Source organism: Harpia harpyja, chromosome 2 (assembly GCF_026419915.1).
Source record: "Harpia harpyja isolate bHarHar1 chromosome 2, bHarHar1 primary haplotype, whole genome shotgun sequence".
NCBI lineage: Eukaryota > Metazoa > Chordata > Aves > Accipitriformes > Accipitridae > Harpia > Harpia harpyja.
Window position 1 is genome coordinate 38,975,765 of NC_068941.1, and position 19,976 is coordinate 38,995,740.

Genomic DNA, 19,976 nt, shown 5'->3' on the forward strand with positions numbered 1-19,976 from the left:
TTATAGATGAAGCCAAGTTTTCCTATGCTGAATTTAGTAGTATCTGATTACTGTTACCAGTACGTTCTAGCCTCTCTTTATTTCCATAAATGACTTGAGGAAGAGGAAAGGAAGTTCTGTCTGCGTGGGGACTGTGTCCTTTGCTCACTTAGTGCTGCAGAAATGAAAATCATTATTGAGATGTGGTGTTTTCTGCTGCCCCCAAGATGGCAGTATAGCATGCCACATAAGAACGCGTTTTGTTGTGAATACAGGAATACAAGATCTGTAAGCAGTATCTTATATTAGTCAAGTAAAATGCTTGAGTGCTTGTCCATTTCTTTTTTTGCCTTACCAGATCAGTTTGTCTTCTAGTCCAATAAAAGATTATTTTTCTCTGCAAATTCCGCTGCATCAGTATTGATTTCTTGGACTGGAAGCATTCTGTCAGATTGCTGTTTTGTGATGTCTACTCTGAACTGATGAAAACCATATATACTTTGATCCTTTCAGTGTTATGCTTCTGAAGGAGAATAAGCAGGTTTATGGACACAGAAAAGTCAGAATTTTTGTGGTGAAAGTGTTCTAGAGAAAGATTAATTTACTGAGTTCACCTTTAGGCACTTTACTGAAGGTTTTGAATCTCAGCATATGCCTAGAAAGTGATGTTTGATACAGTATGATTCATCTGTCTTCCTTCAGGGAAACCTTCTTTCTGCATCTCCTTAACTGGGTGTGGGGTGTCTGGCCTGAAGTAATTGATACATCTTCTTTTTCTTTGTGAAATACTTTGGGCTTCATGCTGTCCCAAATATACATTTGCTCACTGAGATTTTCTGCTGTCATAAAGTTGCAGACCTCATTATGGAGTTAGTGCTGCAATCAGCACATACTCAGATGTTTGTGCTTCGTGATGCTCACAGGTAAGAAGCTGTTACGCTAAAACGTGAAGCTGGAAGTAGTCACATGTGTGAATTTGGCAGAGTCCCACTCAAGGTAACAGGCTACTTGCAAAAGTGAAACAACAGAACTGTTTTGTAGAATCTGGATCCTTTTCTGTTGAAATATACCAATGCAAAATGCGTCTGTCTCAATTGATTTCTGCATGGTTTGAGGTTACAGCAATGCCACTGAGTTTTGTGGGTTCTCAAAGAGTATCCCAGGCCTCAAGATCTGGTCACTAGTGTTTGTTAATTATCATAATCCAATTACTTGACTAGAGGGGGTTTCTGAAGGGAAAACAGTGGGGTTTTTTTTAAACTATGTTGTATTAATTGCCCTCCATTGTATTACTGCAAGTGTATTATTCACACTAGGATATCTGTTTCATCATATTAGTGGGATGTCTTAGTTCAGATCAATTTCATATGCAATATATAATTACAGGTATGACGCAGGAAGGCCTCTTCAGGGTAAACGGCAGCATGAAAATGGTAGAACAGTTGCGTCTGCAATACGAGCGTGGAGAAGAGGTGGAACTTGTTAAAGATGGTGATGTGTACTCAGCGGCCAGTCTGTTGAAATTATTTTTGAGAGAGCTGCCAGATGGGATTATCACCTCTGCCTTACATCCCAGGTTCATTCAGCTTTACCAGGGTAAGTGAGAGGTAAAATCTCCATCCTCCAATGCGCTTTCTTTCTGGATAATTGGTTATGCAGTGAGCATAACCAATACTCTGTTTCTTAGTTTGCCTACTTCATTCTGCATTTCCTTTGACTTTAGCTCTCACCTGCTCCCAGAGTGCTCACAGCTGCGCAGTTCTGTTAGAAGAGACAGAAAATTGTTTCATGTGTGTTTGGTAAAGTCTAGACTATTTATGATTTTCTAATCCAGTTATATCTGCTGAATATAAATGGAAATGATCAGCTGGTTTCTTTGAACAACCTTGTAGACAGTAGTTGCAGTCTCTTTAGGACACAGATTTGCTTCTCTTTTGCTAGGGTGATTTCTGACAATTTCATTCTAATGGACTCTGAAAAGTTATAACTTCATCGGCTAATTGAATTGAATATCCATTGGGCCCAAAGCATATATTGTCTAAGTTCCTACTTTCTAAGTGATGTGATTCCCCAACAAAAAATGAGCCAGTTTGCAAGTAACAGCAGACTTTACTTTTTATTCCTCACCATAGCATACAACCTGGAAGACTTCTTTTTTTCTTTCTTTCTTCCCCACGCCCACCCCACTCCCCCCGCTCCCCCCCCCACCTTCAAGTGGTGGATGAACCATAGGAAAGAACATCACTTCTGCTTTAGAAGGTTGAAAGTTGCACAACTCTCTGTCAAATGATTTCTCAGTCTAAGTAATCTGTATCAGACAGTCCTTGTTGTTACATGGAGTAGGTGGTGGTTGGCCCTGTTCCTTGACCGTGTAGGTCAGTGGCAGTTCTCTTCTCTTGCTGCAGGCAGTCGATGCCTCTTCTTGCTCTTTTCCTAAGAAGCTGCAAAGTGAGTGGGTAAATGTTCCTAGAGGTGTGCTCTTTACAGTAAAGCGGGCAAATGCGATGCATGATGCAGAGGAGGAATGTGTGCTCTGACATGGCATCCCTAGTGGAAGACGGTGCAAAGTTCTCACACTCTTGTCCTGAGGGTCTCTCTTCTGCTTTTCTTGCCTGCAGTGGAGGTGAAGTTTAGCCGTTGCCTGGAGGACGGAGAACACGACTGTGTTTTTCCTTTCTTTCCTGTTTGGGGATGTACAGACTAGAGGAGAGCTCTGTGCCTTCCCCTGAGTGCAGGCATTTCAGCTGTATTCAGGTTGTATGTGGGCTGTGTAAAATACCTTCCTCATTTAGTAAAGTTGTCTGGGGCCCAAGGATAGGGTTCAGGAAGTGTTGTGTAGGAAGGTGCCATTGTTTTGGAAAGTCCCTTTTTTCTGGTCATAGCTGTGCTTTTTTTGGGGTCTTTTAGATTTCACTAGGTCTGACTCATGAGCTGTATTTAATTATGTTCTTTCTCATAAATCACTGTTTAAATGGAAATTTTGTCACACCTTTGCTGTTCTACATCCCTGTCCCCACAAAGGTCATATTGGTGTATTGCACCAGGGACTACTGATGTGCTTTGTGAACAGTGCTGTTTGTGGAAAGTTTCATTCATTCCTGCTTCCCACAGGAAATGCAAAATTCCCCCAGTACTTTCTATGGAAATGCGATAAATATCCTTACTTAGCAGGTTTACCCACCAAGCTTTCTTGTTTCAAAAAAAAGTTACTGGTATAACTTATGAACCCAGTTCTGCAAAAGTCAGTCCAAGCGTGATGTGTCCTCATAGCTAAGTTTGCCTGTATTGCACAATAAGCTCCAGTTATAGTCCCATTATAGTTTTGATTAGGAAAAAAAAATCCTATCTGAAAAATGACAGTTGGCTGTTATGGTGGGCAGAAGGCTTTTGTAAAGTTTGAAGAAAACTGAGGGTTTTTTCATGCCCTAGAAAATGCAGCGTAAATGAGTTGCTATGAAAGACACTGATGACTTTCATCGGGTTCAGATTAGCTTAAGTGGTAGATGGGCCTTTGTTTACAGTTAAATGATCAACCAGCTATGCAGGATTAGAGGAGTTATCTATTCACTTATCAAAGTATGTACAAGGGTATTCGTTGCAAAATGGTACCAAGAGGGTGCGTGCATGGGTGTTCTTTTTGTAAACTATGAAGAAAGTAGGTCAAGCTGTTTCTGGGCCAACAGGTTATTAAAAAATAACTTTGAATCTGGAGCCACTTAGCTGCATGTCTACAGTGAAGGCAGTTACAAGCTCTGTTACAACCTCTGTATTCCCTCCTGTTGAAGCTTTGCATGGGAAATGTTTTGGGGGGATTCTGTTAGTGTTCCTTTGGAATATTTTCAGGGATTGGTATCGGCATTTTTTTAAGCCAGCTGAGATCTTGGCCTGAGAATAACACACAATTACTTTACTTCCTATAAAAATTGCTAGGGAGCAATTTGTCTAGTTAAAAATAGCTGGGCTGAAAATTACAAATTTTACCTGTAGCTGTAACCCTTTTTAATTCCGCATATAGACTTTGCTACCAAACGAAAGAGTAAATAGTCTGCCTTTTTACGAACAAGAGAGAACCTGACCCATTGGTAGTTAAGGAAGTCCGTGCAGCTGGTTTGGCATGCTGTCTGCAGCCTGTGCAATGTCGTGTGAAACGGAGATCTGCGTGCTGCCCCCAAATCCTGACGCATTGCTGTTTATATAAATATTCAGCATAATGCCAAGACTATTCAGTTCCAGAAAACATCATGTAGCGTTTCCTAAAGGCCATTTGGTGTGTCCTGATGTTCTCTCTCTGCCCTTGGAGAAGGGCAGTGGCAGTGGGAACTGAGGAGGGCCTCCCTCTGTAAATGATGTTGATTGGAGATGTGTGTAGCAAGTGCAGGCCAGGGACACACTGATAGTGATCTTTGCATTGGCCAGCCTCCCCCAGCGCCTGACAAATATGAAGGCTGCTCCTTGCAGGGAGTCCTGGGGTAAAAAATGTCCATCACAATCTCTTTTGTGACTGAGACTTCGCTGCAGAGCAGAGCTGTGCCTGCCCGTGCAAAATGGGCCGCGCTTACAGAGTGGTGAAAGTTTCTTTCAGAAACCTCAGCTGGAAGAAATCAGCAGCTCCCATACAGCAATCCCTGCTTGAGCTTGTTTATTCCTTCTGGTTTTTCATTCCTTATCTTTTATATCATGATCACTGACTCTTAAGACATTTGTACATACTAGGAACTGTATGCACAGCTCTTATACCCTTTCACAGGTCACTTGCTTTCAGCAAGACAGATTGCTATTGTACTTTTCCTTTTTAGCATACTGAAAGCTTTTTCCTTACGTGAATTTCTTTTTTGTCGTTGTTGCATTCCCTCCTCCAGCAGGGGGTACAGTGAAATGTGGGGTCCTGTCTTCCTTTGGTACTCGGTCTAATTAAGTTGAATGCTATTTGATCACTCTGGCTTCTTGACAATGCTCAATCCTTGACAATTTATATTTTTCAGTGGGCAGCAGCTATATGTGAGTTCTAGCTCACATACCTCCTCCTGCTCACAACCTGCCATGGCTGGCAAGGTTTTGTCTGGTGCCTGTCAACAGCCCTGCTAGTTTCAGGGGGAGGGATGGGAGGTAGTGGAGGAGAAAGAACAGATCCCTTCTGGATCAGCAGGTCAGGTTAGGGAGTGCTTACTAGCCAGCAGCTGTTTGAGTTACATGAACAAGCAGAACCAAAAATATAGGTTGTGTTGGGGGATTTGAGAGGTCCAATTTCAACCTGAACAGTGGCTGTGAAAATGAATAAATGAGTGTGAAAATGAATAGATGAGAGCTGACCCTTTAACCACAGTAACTGCAGCAGTGCAGCAAATAAGATTCACTAGATGTCTGTGGTTGTCCAGGCTCTTGTGGCATCTTTTTAACCTTTTCTTTTTGCTTTTATTGTAATTTTTGTGTTATCAGGACTAGTTCCAAACTAGAGAAATAACTTCTGGTTTCCACATGCAGAAAATGTTTGTTATGCAGTAAAAACTCCTGGAACTGAATTTCTTGTGCAGATGATGACACTCAGCAGAGCTGCAAAAGAAGTGAGAGTGCTCTGATCCCACTATGTTGGAATGAAGCATAAATACAGCTCCGCAAAGTGCCATAATGATGCAGCGTGAGGGGTCTCAAGCTGGGTTGTGATAACAACCTTCTTATGATAAGGACCTCCAGCATTTCTGCTACTGATGGCAGCAAGGTGTGATTTTTTTTTTTTTTTTTTTTTTCCTCTGGGACGGGATCTTGTCTGAAGCAGATTGCTTCTTGTCAGAGAGAGACCGGAGTCCCACTTCCCATAGATTGTGGAGGTGGAAAGAAATGCTTTGATTCCTCCAACAGCCCCGTGGGCGCAGTGGTACTGCAATGTACAACCTGGTGCCTATGTGTCGAATATTGACTTCCTAGGGCGCGTTGATAGCTGCAGACAGATGCAAGCTTTTCTGTCTGCTCTCCAAGCTTGTAGTATGCAAGGCAGCTGAAAGCTATGCAGACGTGGTAGCATGACACTGAGCCTTAGACTCTCTTACTTGCCTCACAGCAGAGATAATTAGCTAGGGCATGGCACTATGCTGATACAGTTTCAGTGCTTCCAGGCTGGAGTTGTTTGGGGTCAGACCATTTGAGACATGAACAAAGCAATTACACACACCTGTCTACAGGCATCCATACCTTTAGTGATGTTCAGGCAGCATGTTCTGCAGGGGGAAGGAGTAGCATGAAAAGGGATGGATTGCAGAATTAGATCGTGTCTGTAGCATGTCAGAGAAACTCAATATGTTCAGAAATAGGATGAACCACTGGAAAATATGTCCCTCTTCTTGTGATCTGTGGGTGTATACTGAAATTAAATGAGACTGAAAACACCCTTGCAAATATGTCTGTGCCTCCTACACTGTTGAGGCTCCTGTTTCTAGCTAATTAACATTTTTAGAGAGACTGCCTGTCCTTTTCAGTTGTCTCCTTGACTTGTCCCACAGTAGAAAGTCCCTAGCTCAGTTCTGAGGTGCCACACTGCCCTTGCTGGCTTCCTTGGCCCTCTGCCTGTGTCACACTGTGCTCTGTGTCCTCTGGCTGCTGAGCCCAGACGTGGCCTGAGGCTGCTGGTTTTGTTCCCTTCCTCAGCCCAGAAACCACCATCTCATCCCTGGTTTCAAGCCCTTTCTGGCTGCTCATCTAGCTAGGCTTCTCTCGCAGACCTCTGCTGGGGTGCTGTCTGCTTCACATGGCTTCTGGCAGGCTCCCGAAATAAAAAAGTGAATGCCTTTGATTCTGCCTTGAAAGCACCTTCCCCTTAGCCTTCATTCTTCTTTTACTCCTTTCTCCTTCTCTCTGCTCCATTGGGCAAAATTTTCAAAAGATATTCATGTGCTGTGCTTGAAAATCACAAGTGTGTTGGTAGCTGGACATATCTGGAAATAGTGCTTGAATATAGGTTCCTGAATTGCCTTTGAAAATCTGGCACTCTGCTGTTCCTGTTAATGACAAGCTCGTTTGTCTCGTCTCAGGATGCTGCAGAGACCAAAGCATATGCTTAGCTTCGTGCCACCCTCTTTAATCTGACTGAATAAAAAAGACTGCACTTGGTAGTCTTGACTTCCACGGGACAGCTTGTACTTCACAAAATTAGGCATGTACATAAGCTTAGGGCTTTGGTACACTTGATGCTTGTCTGCATGGTAGCATAAACAGCTCTGGTGCTCTAATGTTTTCTCTGATGGTCAGTACCAGCTGAGTAAACCTTAGTGATTGACTTTGAAGCAAATTGAAAAATTGTGTAGCAGGTGGACAAAAGGAGGAGGAACGCTCCAAGCAATTGGTTGATGTGACTCAAGACTATTTTTGCTCTCTAGTTGAAAAGCTGTTTTATTTGAAGTAATACGGTCATGGATAGCAGAGGTACACTTGTCCTGAAAAATGTACAGAGTGCATGGAATACTGTGTATGCATGTCAGTTTCTAAATTCACCATTAATTGTAATAGTACTTTTTAAAAATAAAGCTGAAATCCATTAAATAAATGTCAGCAGCAGGAGAATTAAACTAGTTTTGATTTTTGGATTGTATTGGGAGAAGGGCTTGAGTTCCTTCCCTTGCTTTTTCACTGGAAAAGAAGTTGAGGGAGGAAAGCCATATTTTCTTTTTCCCATTTCACAAGGACAAGGAATTTCATGGCTCAGTAAATGGGTTTTGCTGCCTCATGTTGTTCAGTGTCTCTGTGCCCTTCAGTTAGGGTAATTTCTCAAGATCTTATGATCTGATATTTGTCTCCGTTCTTGAAAGTACAGAAATGAAAGGTTTGGCTGTGCCCAGCGATAAGCATCTCTGATGTTGATCCACACCACGTAATATATCATGGTTAATGAACAGGGACATCCTACCCACCAAATACAACTGATGCCATGAGGCCAATAGTTCTGTTTGTTGTCAGAGTGCAAACCTGTGTTTCAGAATATTTTGTGGAGATTATTAGCAACTTTATAGTTTGGAAGGGGTGGAAAATCCTTCAGTAAATGGAAAACTACCTGTCAATCTAAAGCCCCAGTGGGAGGCTCAGAGGCAATTAGTTCTCAAGGGCATTCCCTAATTAGGTGGTGGGGTGATGGTGGTGGAAGAGGTGTGTTTTTTCTAAGAGATGGCTTTGGCTTTCCTTATCATAACTGCAAGCAATTTATAGTAGAAAACACTATGTGCTAGTTGTTTTGTTATCTAAAGGGAAGTATGTTAGGAGGTGAATTGTAATGTTCTGGCTATGTGGAAATTAGTTGTGTTTTGTTTTTCTTTAAGCTTCATGAAAAGATAATTAGTAATCAAGTCAGAGACTGTCCAGTCCACTTTGATCAGTGCAAATACAAATCCAATTAAATTCTTTATTGTTACTCCATTTAATACAGACTTCAGAAGCATCCTGAAATTTTGCTGCAGAAATAAAAATAATAAATCGGATTTCTTACTGTTACCAAGCTGATTCATAGTAGTGAAGTCAGGATTGTTTTTATTCTGTATAGCTTTAAAAAAATTTTGAAAGAAATACTTGCGATAAATAAGCAAGTAAGATTTTTGCTCATCTGCTTCATGCATATTTGATATTTGACTTTTCTGAAGGAGCTAATTTCTTAGCTGCAGAAGAAAAGGATGTAAGTAATGAGTTGGTTGAAATGTTTGGTCCTGTAATTTAACTGGCATTTTAAACTTTGGCCTGCTGTTGTGAAAGAATTCATATTCAGTCTGTGGTGCCAAAACAGATACATAAAAATGAATTCTTCTTGCGTATAAAACTTAAAAAGGTTTCTATTGCCATGTACTGTATTATGCACGTCATGTAAGGCAGGAAACCTAAGCTTGGAAGCAGATGAAATTGCGCGAATTCAACTGTATGAAGTGGCAAGTACACACATACAAAACTCATTTGTTTCCCAAACTACATGCAGGATATATCCTGTTTATTAGCCACAAAAACGTCTGGTTATAAAACAGAAATCATATTGTGACTTAATGGTTGTCACTTTCAGATATTTTTATACAGACTGCTAATTTACACAGCTAACCACTTTTCAAAGCACTCTACCCCTGGAATACTGTGCAATCCAGCCCTGGAATATTTCTCGGAAATGAAAAGAAAAAATGAAGATGAAACTTCTGAAGCGTTTGTACATACCTTACACTACGTTCAAAGCTTTTCTCTTTTCCCCCCTCTTTTTTTTGTTTGTCCCCCTCTTTTTTTGTTTTTCCTCCTGAGCAAGGTTTGGTTTTGATTGAATGCTGGGTGCATCTCCTTGCTAAGGATCATAACATTCTCTGAATGAAAAAATACCTTGTTACCCTAAGCATGGGGAGGATGTCTGTATTCCAATGGTAAGCCAGCAGCTACTTTGGGATGAGGCAATCTGTTACAGAGAACAGGGAGGGTTAGCTTTTAGTGTGAGCTCACTTTGGCTTTGCGGAATAAAGACATCCTTCCAAACACTAGAACTGTTTTTAAACCTTTAAGTACATCTCTGAGGAAAGATCAATTACCCAACAACAGTCTTACAGCATTAACACCATCAACCTATAAGGATGATAAAGAAAAAAAGTACTAGAAATGCAGTTGCCCTCATGTTAATGGACACTGCTTATAATTAGATCGGTGAGGAAAACCTTTAGAGCCTGAGGTCTTCTGTCTGAAAATGCTCTTGCGCAAAACCCCAAGAACTCAGCATATGTGAGAGTTCAGTGAAATTTCATTTTGATGGAGAGTAGAAATGAGTATTTCCAAGCATTAAGGCATCCTGTTTTGACATAAAGGGAAGCAAATACTGAATTGTTCTCAAAATTTTGCTGTTATTAATATATAAACCCAAGATTTTGGTGTGTACAAATTACTTTTTGGAAAGTGTTTCTGGGGTAGAAGAAGGGAGCAAAGAATTTTCCAGGTTTTGAGTTCAATTCCAGAAGCAGAACACAATTAAGTAGAAGCTGTGTGTGAGGCCAAGCTTGTGTTCACTGCCTGGGTCTGTATAAACACAGCATCTGTGAAGTTCATGTAGTTTTTGCTTTTAAAAAAAAACCAAAACAAACAAAAACCAAGAAAGACCTGGATGAAAGAAAATTGACCTTAGTCATACTTTTGATATTATTCAGTTCAGTATGGGAAACTTTTATTCATACTTAAATTCTAGAAGATTGTACAGTATAACCAGGCTATTCTCTAACATTAGGCCAAGTTTTGGCTCATTATGGAGTCTTAACACTGCCCTGAACAGCCTTTTCTCTGTAAGCAGGACTCCTCACCTAAGACTTAGTACAGAGTTGTGACTCTGACAAAAGACACAAAATTGAGCTTTTCATAAAATGTACTCACAGAAAGTACTGTAGTACTGTTATTCTAACACCTGCATTTTAGGAGACTCCTTGTTTTACTGTTCTTGCTTTCTTCTTTTTGAAGGTTTTCATGGGAGGGGAAACTAAGAGTATGAGGTGGGGTTTGGGAAGCAGAGAGAACATCCAGAAGCGTGGAAACAGGAGATTTGGTAGAGCTGGAGTTAAAGCAGATATAGCTATGTACTGGGTGGGAACAAACATGCTCGAATGCTGTTAGCTATGACCACTGCTGATTCTGTTCAGGAAAACAGTTACATCGTAAAGGTGAGCATGAAACAGTGCCAGTGGTGGCCAAGGTGAGCCTCAGGAGAAAGGTACGGGTTCCCTGAGGAAAACTGAGGGGTTTGGAAGATTCTGTGGCTCTGAACAGAAATAAGACTAAATTTTAGGTCCCACTGCTTGCTCACCCATGTAAGTAAATTGGCAGCAATGTAGAAAACCGTATATGTTTTTTCTTCTTGTTTTTCCTAGACGCTAGAAATGACATGCAGAAGGAAAGTAACTTGAAAGAACTCCTTAAAGAACTGCCTGATGCTCATTACTGCCTGCTGAAGTATCTGTGCCAGTTCCTGATAAAGGTTGCTGAACATCATGTAGAGAACAGGATGAACCTTTGCAATCTTGCCACTGTATTTGGACCAAACTGCTTTCAGTAAGTTGGGATTTTCGCTTTTCACCATATGTTGATGGAGAGTGTAATGGAGCAGATGGCCAGAAATGTAGTTCAGAACCGTAATTTGTCAGGGTGATCAAACAGAGGCAATGATTAGGGCTTTGTGGTAAATTTTAGTGCTAAAGCTATTATTTGAGCTGAATGGGAGTTGAGTTGCTCTCCCATCTCCTCTTGCTATTTTGCTAAACATTTGGTCAGTTTTCTATTGCTATGTCAACAGCAGAGCAGGAGTATAACAATGAAAGGCCTTCAGACTGTGTAAGTGCAAGGAGACTTGTGCTTGTACAGCTCTCTTCCTTTGCCATCAGATAATATGGATGCTTCTCTGCAGAAGGCTTTGAGAAAGGATACCTGGGGGAAAAGGACTCTTATGCAGCACTGAGGTGCTGTATAATTTCTAGAGATGGATACTGCATACTCTCTGCAAATTTGGCCTTGTGATCTGGTTCTGTCCTCAAGATGCTGATGATTCTGGGCTCTTTATCCTTCTAGTATATTCAGAAACTGCTCTGGAGGTTATGGGGTTCCACTGGTCTCTTGAGACTTCTTACTGGACTCACTAGTTTTACTAGTTTCTTTCCTTGGGCTCAGTCCCTTGGTGCTTGTGGTGAAGACAACATGTTGTACATGCTAGTGGAGCTTGCAGCAGTAGCAAGAGCAGTTCTTTACAGGTGCAAGAACACAATTCAGCGAGAATATTTCTGTTGAGTCACTGTGATGCAGTGTACCGTTAGCATCTTCACCTCGATCTTGTCTGCAATACACCCACGATGCATCCAAGATCTAATACATGGGAGACATGTAGGGAGTTCAGTTCAGTCATCAGTCTTGAAAGATACGTGATATCAGCAAAAAGAGACAAGCGAGTTCCTTGTAGCAAATGTCAGATTTGTATTGGTCTTTGTCATATTTTGCCCTGGAATAATACTGAGTTGCCTAATGAGACTTAGATTAGATTAATTGCCTAATGAGACTATCTCCCTAGGCTTCCTCTGTAGCCAGTGGAAAGAAGTAAACTTCTTTATAGAGAGAAAACAGAAATTAGGTTCCTTGTATTGAGCCAGTTCCACATTTTTAGGCTAGATGCTGCCTGTTCTCTTTTTAAAGGTGCATACCTTTTTCCATTGATTAGGGAGAGAATATGCAGAGATGAGATGTTTAAACCAAAGCTTGTCCTTGTAACTACACTGCTGTTTCATCTTAAGATGTTGCTCATGGATGATGAAGGTGAATATGTCAGGATTCAAGCCATTTGCTGTGTTACTATGAGAACATAAAGCATACTTTGAAAAGAATTGTCTTCTCCAAAAGAAAGAAAACTCAAAAGACAGTAGTATGCACAGGAACACATGAATGTAAGAGTTAATGAAAGCACAATACTGCAAATTTCTGACAAGGAAAAGCAAAACAATTTTTAAAGATTACATTTGTATGGGCAGTTTGGGAATTTCTAAATGTATTAGTAGAGTTAAGAACAAACAAAATAAATTAGAAGAATCTGAGTGCAATGGCTAAATCTCTATGACTCAAACTCCCAAGTGTCTATTAGAATAATTTTTAGTTTACTCATCAGTTGGTTCAGGAAAGTTTAAAAATTAACTCTGCATACTTTTTGGTGTAGAATGCAGAGTTGCAGTTTGGAATTGCAATTGGCATTCCTAAGGTTAAACCAAAGCATACTTCTTAAAAGCTGCATAGTTGTTGCCTCAACTGATCTCTACTCCTAAGATGGCGTAGAAAAGACGTAACAATTTTTGTAAGCTACAGGGCCTGTGTGTAAGAGGGGCGGAATCGCATCATTCCATTGCAGAAGACTGAGAAAGGCAGAGTTCGCTGGAGGTGAAAGAAAACACAAGGGCTCTTGTGGCTGTATATGAATGCAGCCAGCCCTGCAGTTGTGACACACATTGAAATAAATGCTTATGTAGCAAAAGAGGCTGTGAAAGCAAGGCTTGACACTTAACAAATCACTAATGCATTTTTTAGAAGACCCAAATACATCAGAATTATGGATGTAGATTTTTATTTAAACTAAGTTTCACCATCTGGTTTCAGCCATGTATTTCATCAGATCTTGATCTTTTCAAGGTAGTTCAGGATTATGGTCCAGACGCAAAGATTGTGAGCAACAGTTCAAATACCCTTTTCTGCTGTGTTAATGGATGCAGTCTTAAATTGCTGAAACTGTGACCATCTGTATCAACAAAGATTTGATAGGAGGAGGAAAGAACTTGCAGCACTGAACTTCAGGCATTGGACTTAGCCAGTTGGTTGGCCAAGCAGCCAGGGATTCTCAGAACGCAATTCAGAGCTCTGGAGTAAGGCTGGCTGAAGCCTGCTTGGCAAGGCCTGTCTTATTATCGGCTACAGGCAGCCCCTGGAGAGACTAGCTGCAGTAATTAAGTATCAGCAGGTGGTTGAAGCAAACACTCCTCTCTCTGTTGTGTATGGGGTGTTTCTCTGGGACAAGGAAAGAAGGCTTAGCATCCAGCTTGTCAGCAATTACACTGCTGAAGCAGGAAGATCTGAGATTTTTCTGTCAGAAATTCACACTCATGTCTAAAATCAACGTTGGAGTCTGTGTAGTTAATGCACAGTGTCAGAGAAGATAAAGCCCATCTCCTGATAGTGAAGGATTACTTTCCACAAGGTATTTTTAGTGACATTTTAGCTATTCAAACATATTATCTCCTACTCCATAACTGAAGCTATTTAACAATTGAATAAATCTCACTGTTGGGCCACTTTCCAGACATTTAGACTTCATTTTAATTCGCTCAATCTCATCCTATTTTTCTAAGTCACATTCTCTGTAATTTATCTCATCTCCTAAACTTTCAACCCTTATTACTTTTATCTTATCCACTACTTCCCCTGCTTCCTTACTTGCTGTTTGACAAACTGCACTGGTGCTTTTCTAATGAAAGGTTATCTTGTGCTTTCTGTATTTCTAATGAATAGAAGAGGGGAGAAAATGGCTATTTGCATTCCTTGTAATGAAGTGTGATGTAAGATATAGGAAAATGTAAAGGGCAAGGTCAAACAGCTCAAAAAAGGAAAATGTGATGGTTTGAGATTTAGTGCACTGTTTTCTTTCAACTTGGGTTGTTCAGATTTATTGTGATGGAAGCCAAAGGTCAAGTATACAGAGAAATACAGCCCTTGAGGAACAACAAGCATGAAGGTATAGGAACATAAATAGTTGTCTCTTCTGTCACTGGGCTAATCTGTGTGGAGTATTAACACTTGCAGTGTGGTTACTTTTGGAGGAAGTTATTGTCCATTGACCTGAATTTCAGCTCCTGTAGAGCCGTAGCCTTAGTTATGGCCTGCTGTGTGTCTCTGCTCGGCTCTCACAGGTTGTGCTGAAGAGGAAGGAGAGGACTAGCTAGGTTTTCTCTCCTCCTCTCTGCTCTTTTGGACCTGGGTATCAGAGGGGTTGCTGCACTCACCCTGTCCTTCGGTTGGGATGATAAGAGACATGAGATCTACCAGTTACAGAGTAAGCAGAGGATCCATTTGCACCCTTTTTTGCAGCTCGCTCTCAAAGAATGATCTGTGTGGTCTCCATCATTGAAGCCCTCACTAACCTGACTGTGTTTCATTCCAGCAGAGATGAAGCATGTTGTGAGGGATTGCTCCATCCCCCCAAAGTGTCTGGCAAATGCAGGTATCCAGTTAAAATGCTAGAGTTAGGTGAAGTTATTTCTGTATGATGACTACGTAACGGAAGTTACCTGAAGGGTTGTACAAGAAAGCATTAGATATGGAGAAAAGGTAGATAGTCTTTAGGTATGGTATGGAGAAAATGTAGATTGTCTGTAGGGTAGCTGTAGGTATTTCAGAGAATCAGAAAGATTTCCAATGTGTTGCTGAATTCGTAAGAATTAAAATCTGATCTAAAGTTCTGCGTGAATGTCTTGGTTTCTAGCAGCCTTGGAGCCTACACAGATTGGGTATATGAAGCTGAAGTGAAAGCAGAGGGGCTGAACTAGAACTCCTCAGTGAGTAATACTGGCCTTTGAAACATTATGTGAATAGACTTTGTTTTCAGGCAGTGCAGTCCCAAACCTGCATCAGTCTTAAAAACAAATGTCTGTCCAGGATTGGGGTCAAAGTGACTACTGAAAATTGTTGTTCTAACATTCAGTATTGCAAATCGGAGCATGCAGTATAACCTTTCTGACAAGGTTTGTATAGATTCTAAATACTGCATTTGCCAGCAGGGTAAAGGAGTTGTTTTTCATAAAAATTCAGTATGCTTCACCCTATGATGCAAGTTTAAAGCATGAAGCATAATACAAGAAGGCCATAAATGTTCTCATCTCTAATCATATTAAATACTCATGCTTGCCTCCTCTTTAGGAAGTGCATAAGGGACTATATAGCCGAGCCTTTCTGTGATATATTTTTATGTTTTCTTGTCCTGTTTATTTTCTGTTGTGTACTCAGCTTTGTCATCTGGAGTCCATTGAATGGCCTATATGTAAAATAAACTGAAGATTGCTATGGATGCATTGCTCTCTTCATAAGTGGAGGGGTGTTCTGGCCAAATTCCTTCTCAAGTCTTCTGTTCTCCTAGTGAACACCCACCCCCTAAATTTTCAGTTGAGAAAGTTTCTCTTTTATGATGTGTTCAGTGTCAGGTGTTATAATATTTCCAATTTCATCTCTTGAATGAAATAGTGAATATTTCAATAGGAAATGCTCTGTGTTTTGGGTTGCTTGGTGGGTTTTTTGTTTGTATTTTGTTTTGGGTTTTGGTTGGAAAAACTCCATGAAAATAAGTTACTGCTCTGGGTTGAAAATATTTGTTCTTCTGATCTTGATTGAGGATTGGCAAGAAAGCGTACACCCAGAATTGACGTGGAGGAGCAGTTTCACAGGAAAAACTACAATCATAGAATGTCATAAGTTGGAAGGGGCCCACGAAGCTCATCGAGTCCAACTCCTGTCTGGGCATGGGGCAACCTAAAAGTTAAACCATGTATCTAAGAATGTTGTCCAGATGCTGCTTGAACACTGACAGCCTTGGGGCCATGACCACTTCCCCTGGGGACCTTGTTCCAGTGCTCGGCCACCCTCTTAGTGAAGAACTTTTTCCAAATATGTGCAAAACAAAATGGTGTTTGAGCTCAACAATACAGCTCAAATACAATCACAGGGAGCATTTTTGAGGAGCCTCTGTTTAGAAATGTTTGGAGATGAGCAATGTACTTTGTGAGTGGGTGTTAGGCTATGGACTGCCCTTTGCCCTGTTTTGTGTAGGTCCCACTTTCAAAGATGCCTGCTATTGCTGCAATTTCCTGATGAAAAATGGAGCTTTTGCTGGAGCAAAAGATTTTGCATATAAGTGAAGCCAGTCAGTAAAGACTTTGTGGCAGCATACTCTAACTGCTTTGCATTACCTGCATTAGCTGCATTTTGCATTATGCATGTAGTGCAAGTAATGTAGACAGATGGAATTACCGAGTTGATTTAGGCTCCTAAATCTGATGTTACAGAAAATAATCTGGACCAGATTTTAAAAGGTAGGCAGTTAGATACCTCACGGAACTCTCCTGTGCTTCAGAAGCGAAGACACTTCTGTAAAATCTCAGTAGTGATATATGTCATTGCATTTGGTCCAAACTGGTGAGACATAAGTCTGTAAATGATGCAGAGCATGTAAATGAGTCACACACACCAAGATGAACACCTGCCCTAAGTTAGTGTTGCTGTATGTTTAGCTACCTGTTAGCCTCTGATCTTGCAGCAGAGTCTGCAGACACGAATGTTTGCCTGTTGTCAGCTGCACCAGTTTGTGGTCCAGTGTGTTAAGACAAATAGCTTTCATCAGCTGAAGTACAGGGCTGTGTTGTGGCCATGAGGTCACATCTGTTATAGGCACAGTAACGTCTGTCTAGAGGGACAGAGCAGACTGCCTGAAGTTGTAACCTCTTAAGATTACTCCAGCTGTGCTCTCAAAATCTTCAGTCGTGCTTGTTGAGGGTCTCATGGGCATCTGAGGTACTAATGAAAATGTTTTGTGAGGGCTGGAGAAACAAAAAACCCATGTAGTGTTCCCAGTCCTCTGCGTCCCTTCATTTCTTGGGGGATCCCCTAGGAGAATGGTAAGGTGGCTTTGTGGTGCTCCCCTACAAAAGGTACTGTACGTACAGCAAAAGTAGCAGTCCACAGAGCATATAGCCCTCAGTGGTTTGTAAATTAGGATTATGGTGCTGTCATTCCATGCAAGCTACTTCTGCAAAGCCACTTAAGGAAATGTGAATGTGCATTCTTTGTCTCAGACAGGGTGGGGTCGAACACCCTTGGGAATTCGCAATGAGACACACTGTTTCACATGGAAATTGCTGGTTCTCAGTTGTGACAGGGAGCTGTCAGCAGTTGTTGCCTGGGGAAATGAGTTCAGTGATCTCAGTCCAGCTCATTGGAGGCAGATGACTACATCTCAAGTCCTCCTGGCCCTCGTTTCCACCTGAACCAAGTTTCTCAGGTGTGGTGGATGGTGACAGAACCTTGTAGTGATGCCTGTCTTGTGCTGGATGCAGTCATGTTTGGATGTGTTACTGCACCACAGTAGAGTCTGGAGATTCGCTGTCTCATAAGTCCATTCTGTGTTTAGCCTGTTACAGCTTGTTTACAGGGACCCTGAGGTAAATTCATTTAACTAATGCATGAAATGTAAGTAATTCTTTCACAGTGAGTTAATCTGACCTCAGGTCACTTTAGGTCTGAATAAGAGTTGTGACACAGGGCTTTGATGTGGTTTAACTTGTTTGAGACTAGCTTTCTTGAGCATCCTCATGGAAGGAGACACACTCTTGGCTTAAAGTGGTCTGGAAGAACCCAAAGAACAAGTGAGCATGCGACTACGTGGATATGAGTGGCATGGAGCTGTGGTGGGTGGGCCAGGGGCCAGGCATGCTGGTAGGACATTGTGCAGAAGTGTGAAATACTGCTGGGTGTCATATTTTGAAATGAAGGGCTAACAACTTGATCCTGTTCCCAAGTGATGTTTTAGCTTTGAGAACTACTGCTTTTTCTGCTTTAAAGTGGCTTCACCAATAATTTCAATCTTTAATATCCTGTAAAACTTGTGGTACTAATGCACCTTTGCCCTCAGCCCTGCTTGACTGAGTCAGATGCTGTTAATGCTGGTGCCTTGTTGAGACAAAGCACATTTTTCCCAAATACTTAATGTGGAGCCACTGCACTTCGTGCACAGATCACTCTGAGCATCTTTCTGGGAAGGGCAGGTTGTCTGAGGAGTCTAAGGGGGGACACACTAGAGAATTTGCTTCTGTCACTGCCTATGCGATATATCTGTTCATGAATTTGCAAGCTACTGTGAGAACTCAGTGGGAGTTTTCCAGCTCAAATCTCTAAGATAGACCTGAACTCGTCAACATTTTTTCTTCTAGAAATGACCACAGAAATTACAGGTTTATGCCTCCCTTCTAGAAAATGTGTTTCTGGTAGTGAAGCTGATTCTGGTGCTACTACTGATGCAGTTGGTACATACATGGCTATAAGGGGATCAAGTCCCGCTGTTGCGGATTTTGTACCTGGAGTAAGATGTGCGTCTAACTCTAAAAGCAACACAGTTATAATGCCTAATTAACATGCAAATTAGACGTAAAGGAACCATGACTATGAACACGGTTTTACTGTAATGTTTTAACAAGGTCTTCACAAAAGAATATGAAAAATTTCCAAGGAGTAGGGGGTGGATCATGAAAGTGGTAGTGTAAGACAATACTTTCTCATAGGACTGGCTTTTTCTAGTGAGTTGAAGTGAAATTTGTAGATACCATGAGTTTTCAGACAAAGAAAAGCTCAAGTAAGATACTCTTTTTTTACACACATTTTCAGAAAAGTCTAGTCAGACTGGTGGATCGTGCAGTGTGGGAACAGATGGGTTTTAACTTGTATAAATATGCAGGGTGGTGCGTGCTCATAATCTAAACTTATATGCTGAGCTGAAGATGTATTGCAAGGAAAAGGTCACCATGGATAGCTCAAAGAGTATAATAGTCCTTGCCATCATGAAGGTCTAATAACAGCAATTAAAGGAAAAAAAAAAAAAGAGAAACTTTGTAAAATATGCCTGTTTAAGTGGCAGAGAGATGGCAATGGATAAAGTATGTTACACTGCCATTAAAATAAAACAGTTATTGCTTGGTTACATTCAGAGAGGGGTGATAAAAAAGACTAAAGCCATGAGCTTTAGCCTTGTGTTCTGCATATGCATCTCGCCATACACATACAGAATTGTTCAGAGTGAGATGTTGGACTTTTCACAGATTTGATTTAATAAAATCTAACTGACAAAGGAATGTGGGGAAGGGAGGGCAAAAAAGCCATGGAATTGTGCAGAAATTAAATATTGTTTGTGTGCTTTGTGGAAACTTTATAGCCTGGACTGTTTTTCAACTAGGAAGAGTTTTTTGGTGTTAGCTGTTGCCAGTAGGGGGTTATTGGCTGTAGTTTCCAGCAGATGTGGTTTAGGTGAAGGTTCTGCTCTAAAACTCATTGAAGCTATCCGGAGTCTTTATTTTGACTTGAAATTGCTCTAGTACATTTTCAGTCCATTTACTAGGAATGAGGTTCATAGGGGTGCCAGGCTTATTTAAGTGGTACCCTGTTTTGGAGAAACACATCAGGAAGGTAACAGTCAGGATTTGCCTGCATTATCAAGCAAGCTCTGCACCATGCCAACTCTGGAGCACATCATTTAGCATGGGAAGAGGGGTTTCCTTAAATCGGGATGGTTGCATGGGCCTATTGCATACATAAACTTTCTTTTATTCAGGTCAGTTACTATCTTTTAGTGAATATGTGACATTCTTTAAAGTGAATTGGCCCAAGCATACATGCACATCCATCAATAGAAGTCCCATTTTTTCTTTATTTAGTCTGAGACCAGGTTCCACACTAATGAAATC

The 19,976-nt window shown here is 41.1% G+C and overlaps 1 protein-coding gene across 6 annotated transcripts in view; it reads left to right on the top strand.

Annotated features, from left to right (window-relative positions):
• Positions 1-19,976, top strand: part of FAM13A (family with sequence similarity 13 member A) — a 134,714-nt gene that overhangs the window by 4,538 nt on the left and 110,200 nt on the right. For all 6 annotated transcript variants that reach the window (XM_052776524.1, XM_052776486.1, XM_052776495.1 and 3 more), the window contains exons 3-4: positions 1,366-1,575; positions 10,827-11,007. In XM_052776524.1, the coding sequence (XP_052632484.1) occupies positions 1,366-1,575; positions 10,827-11,007 (391 nt within the window). The remainder of the gene's footprint in view (positions 1-1,365; positions 1,576-10,826; positions 11,008-19,976) is intronic.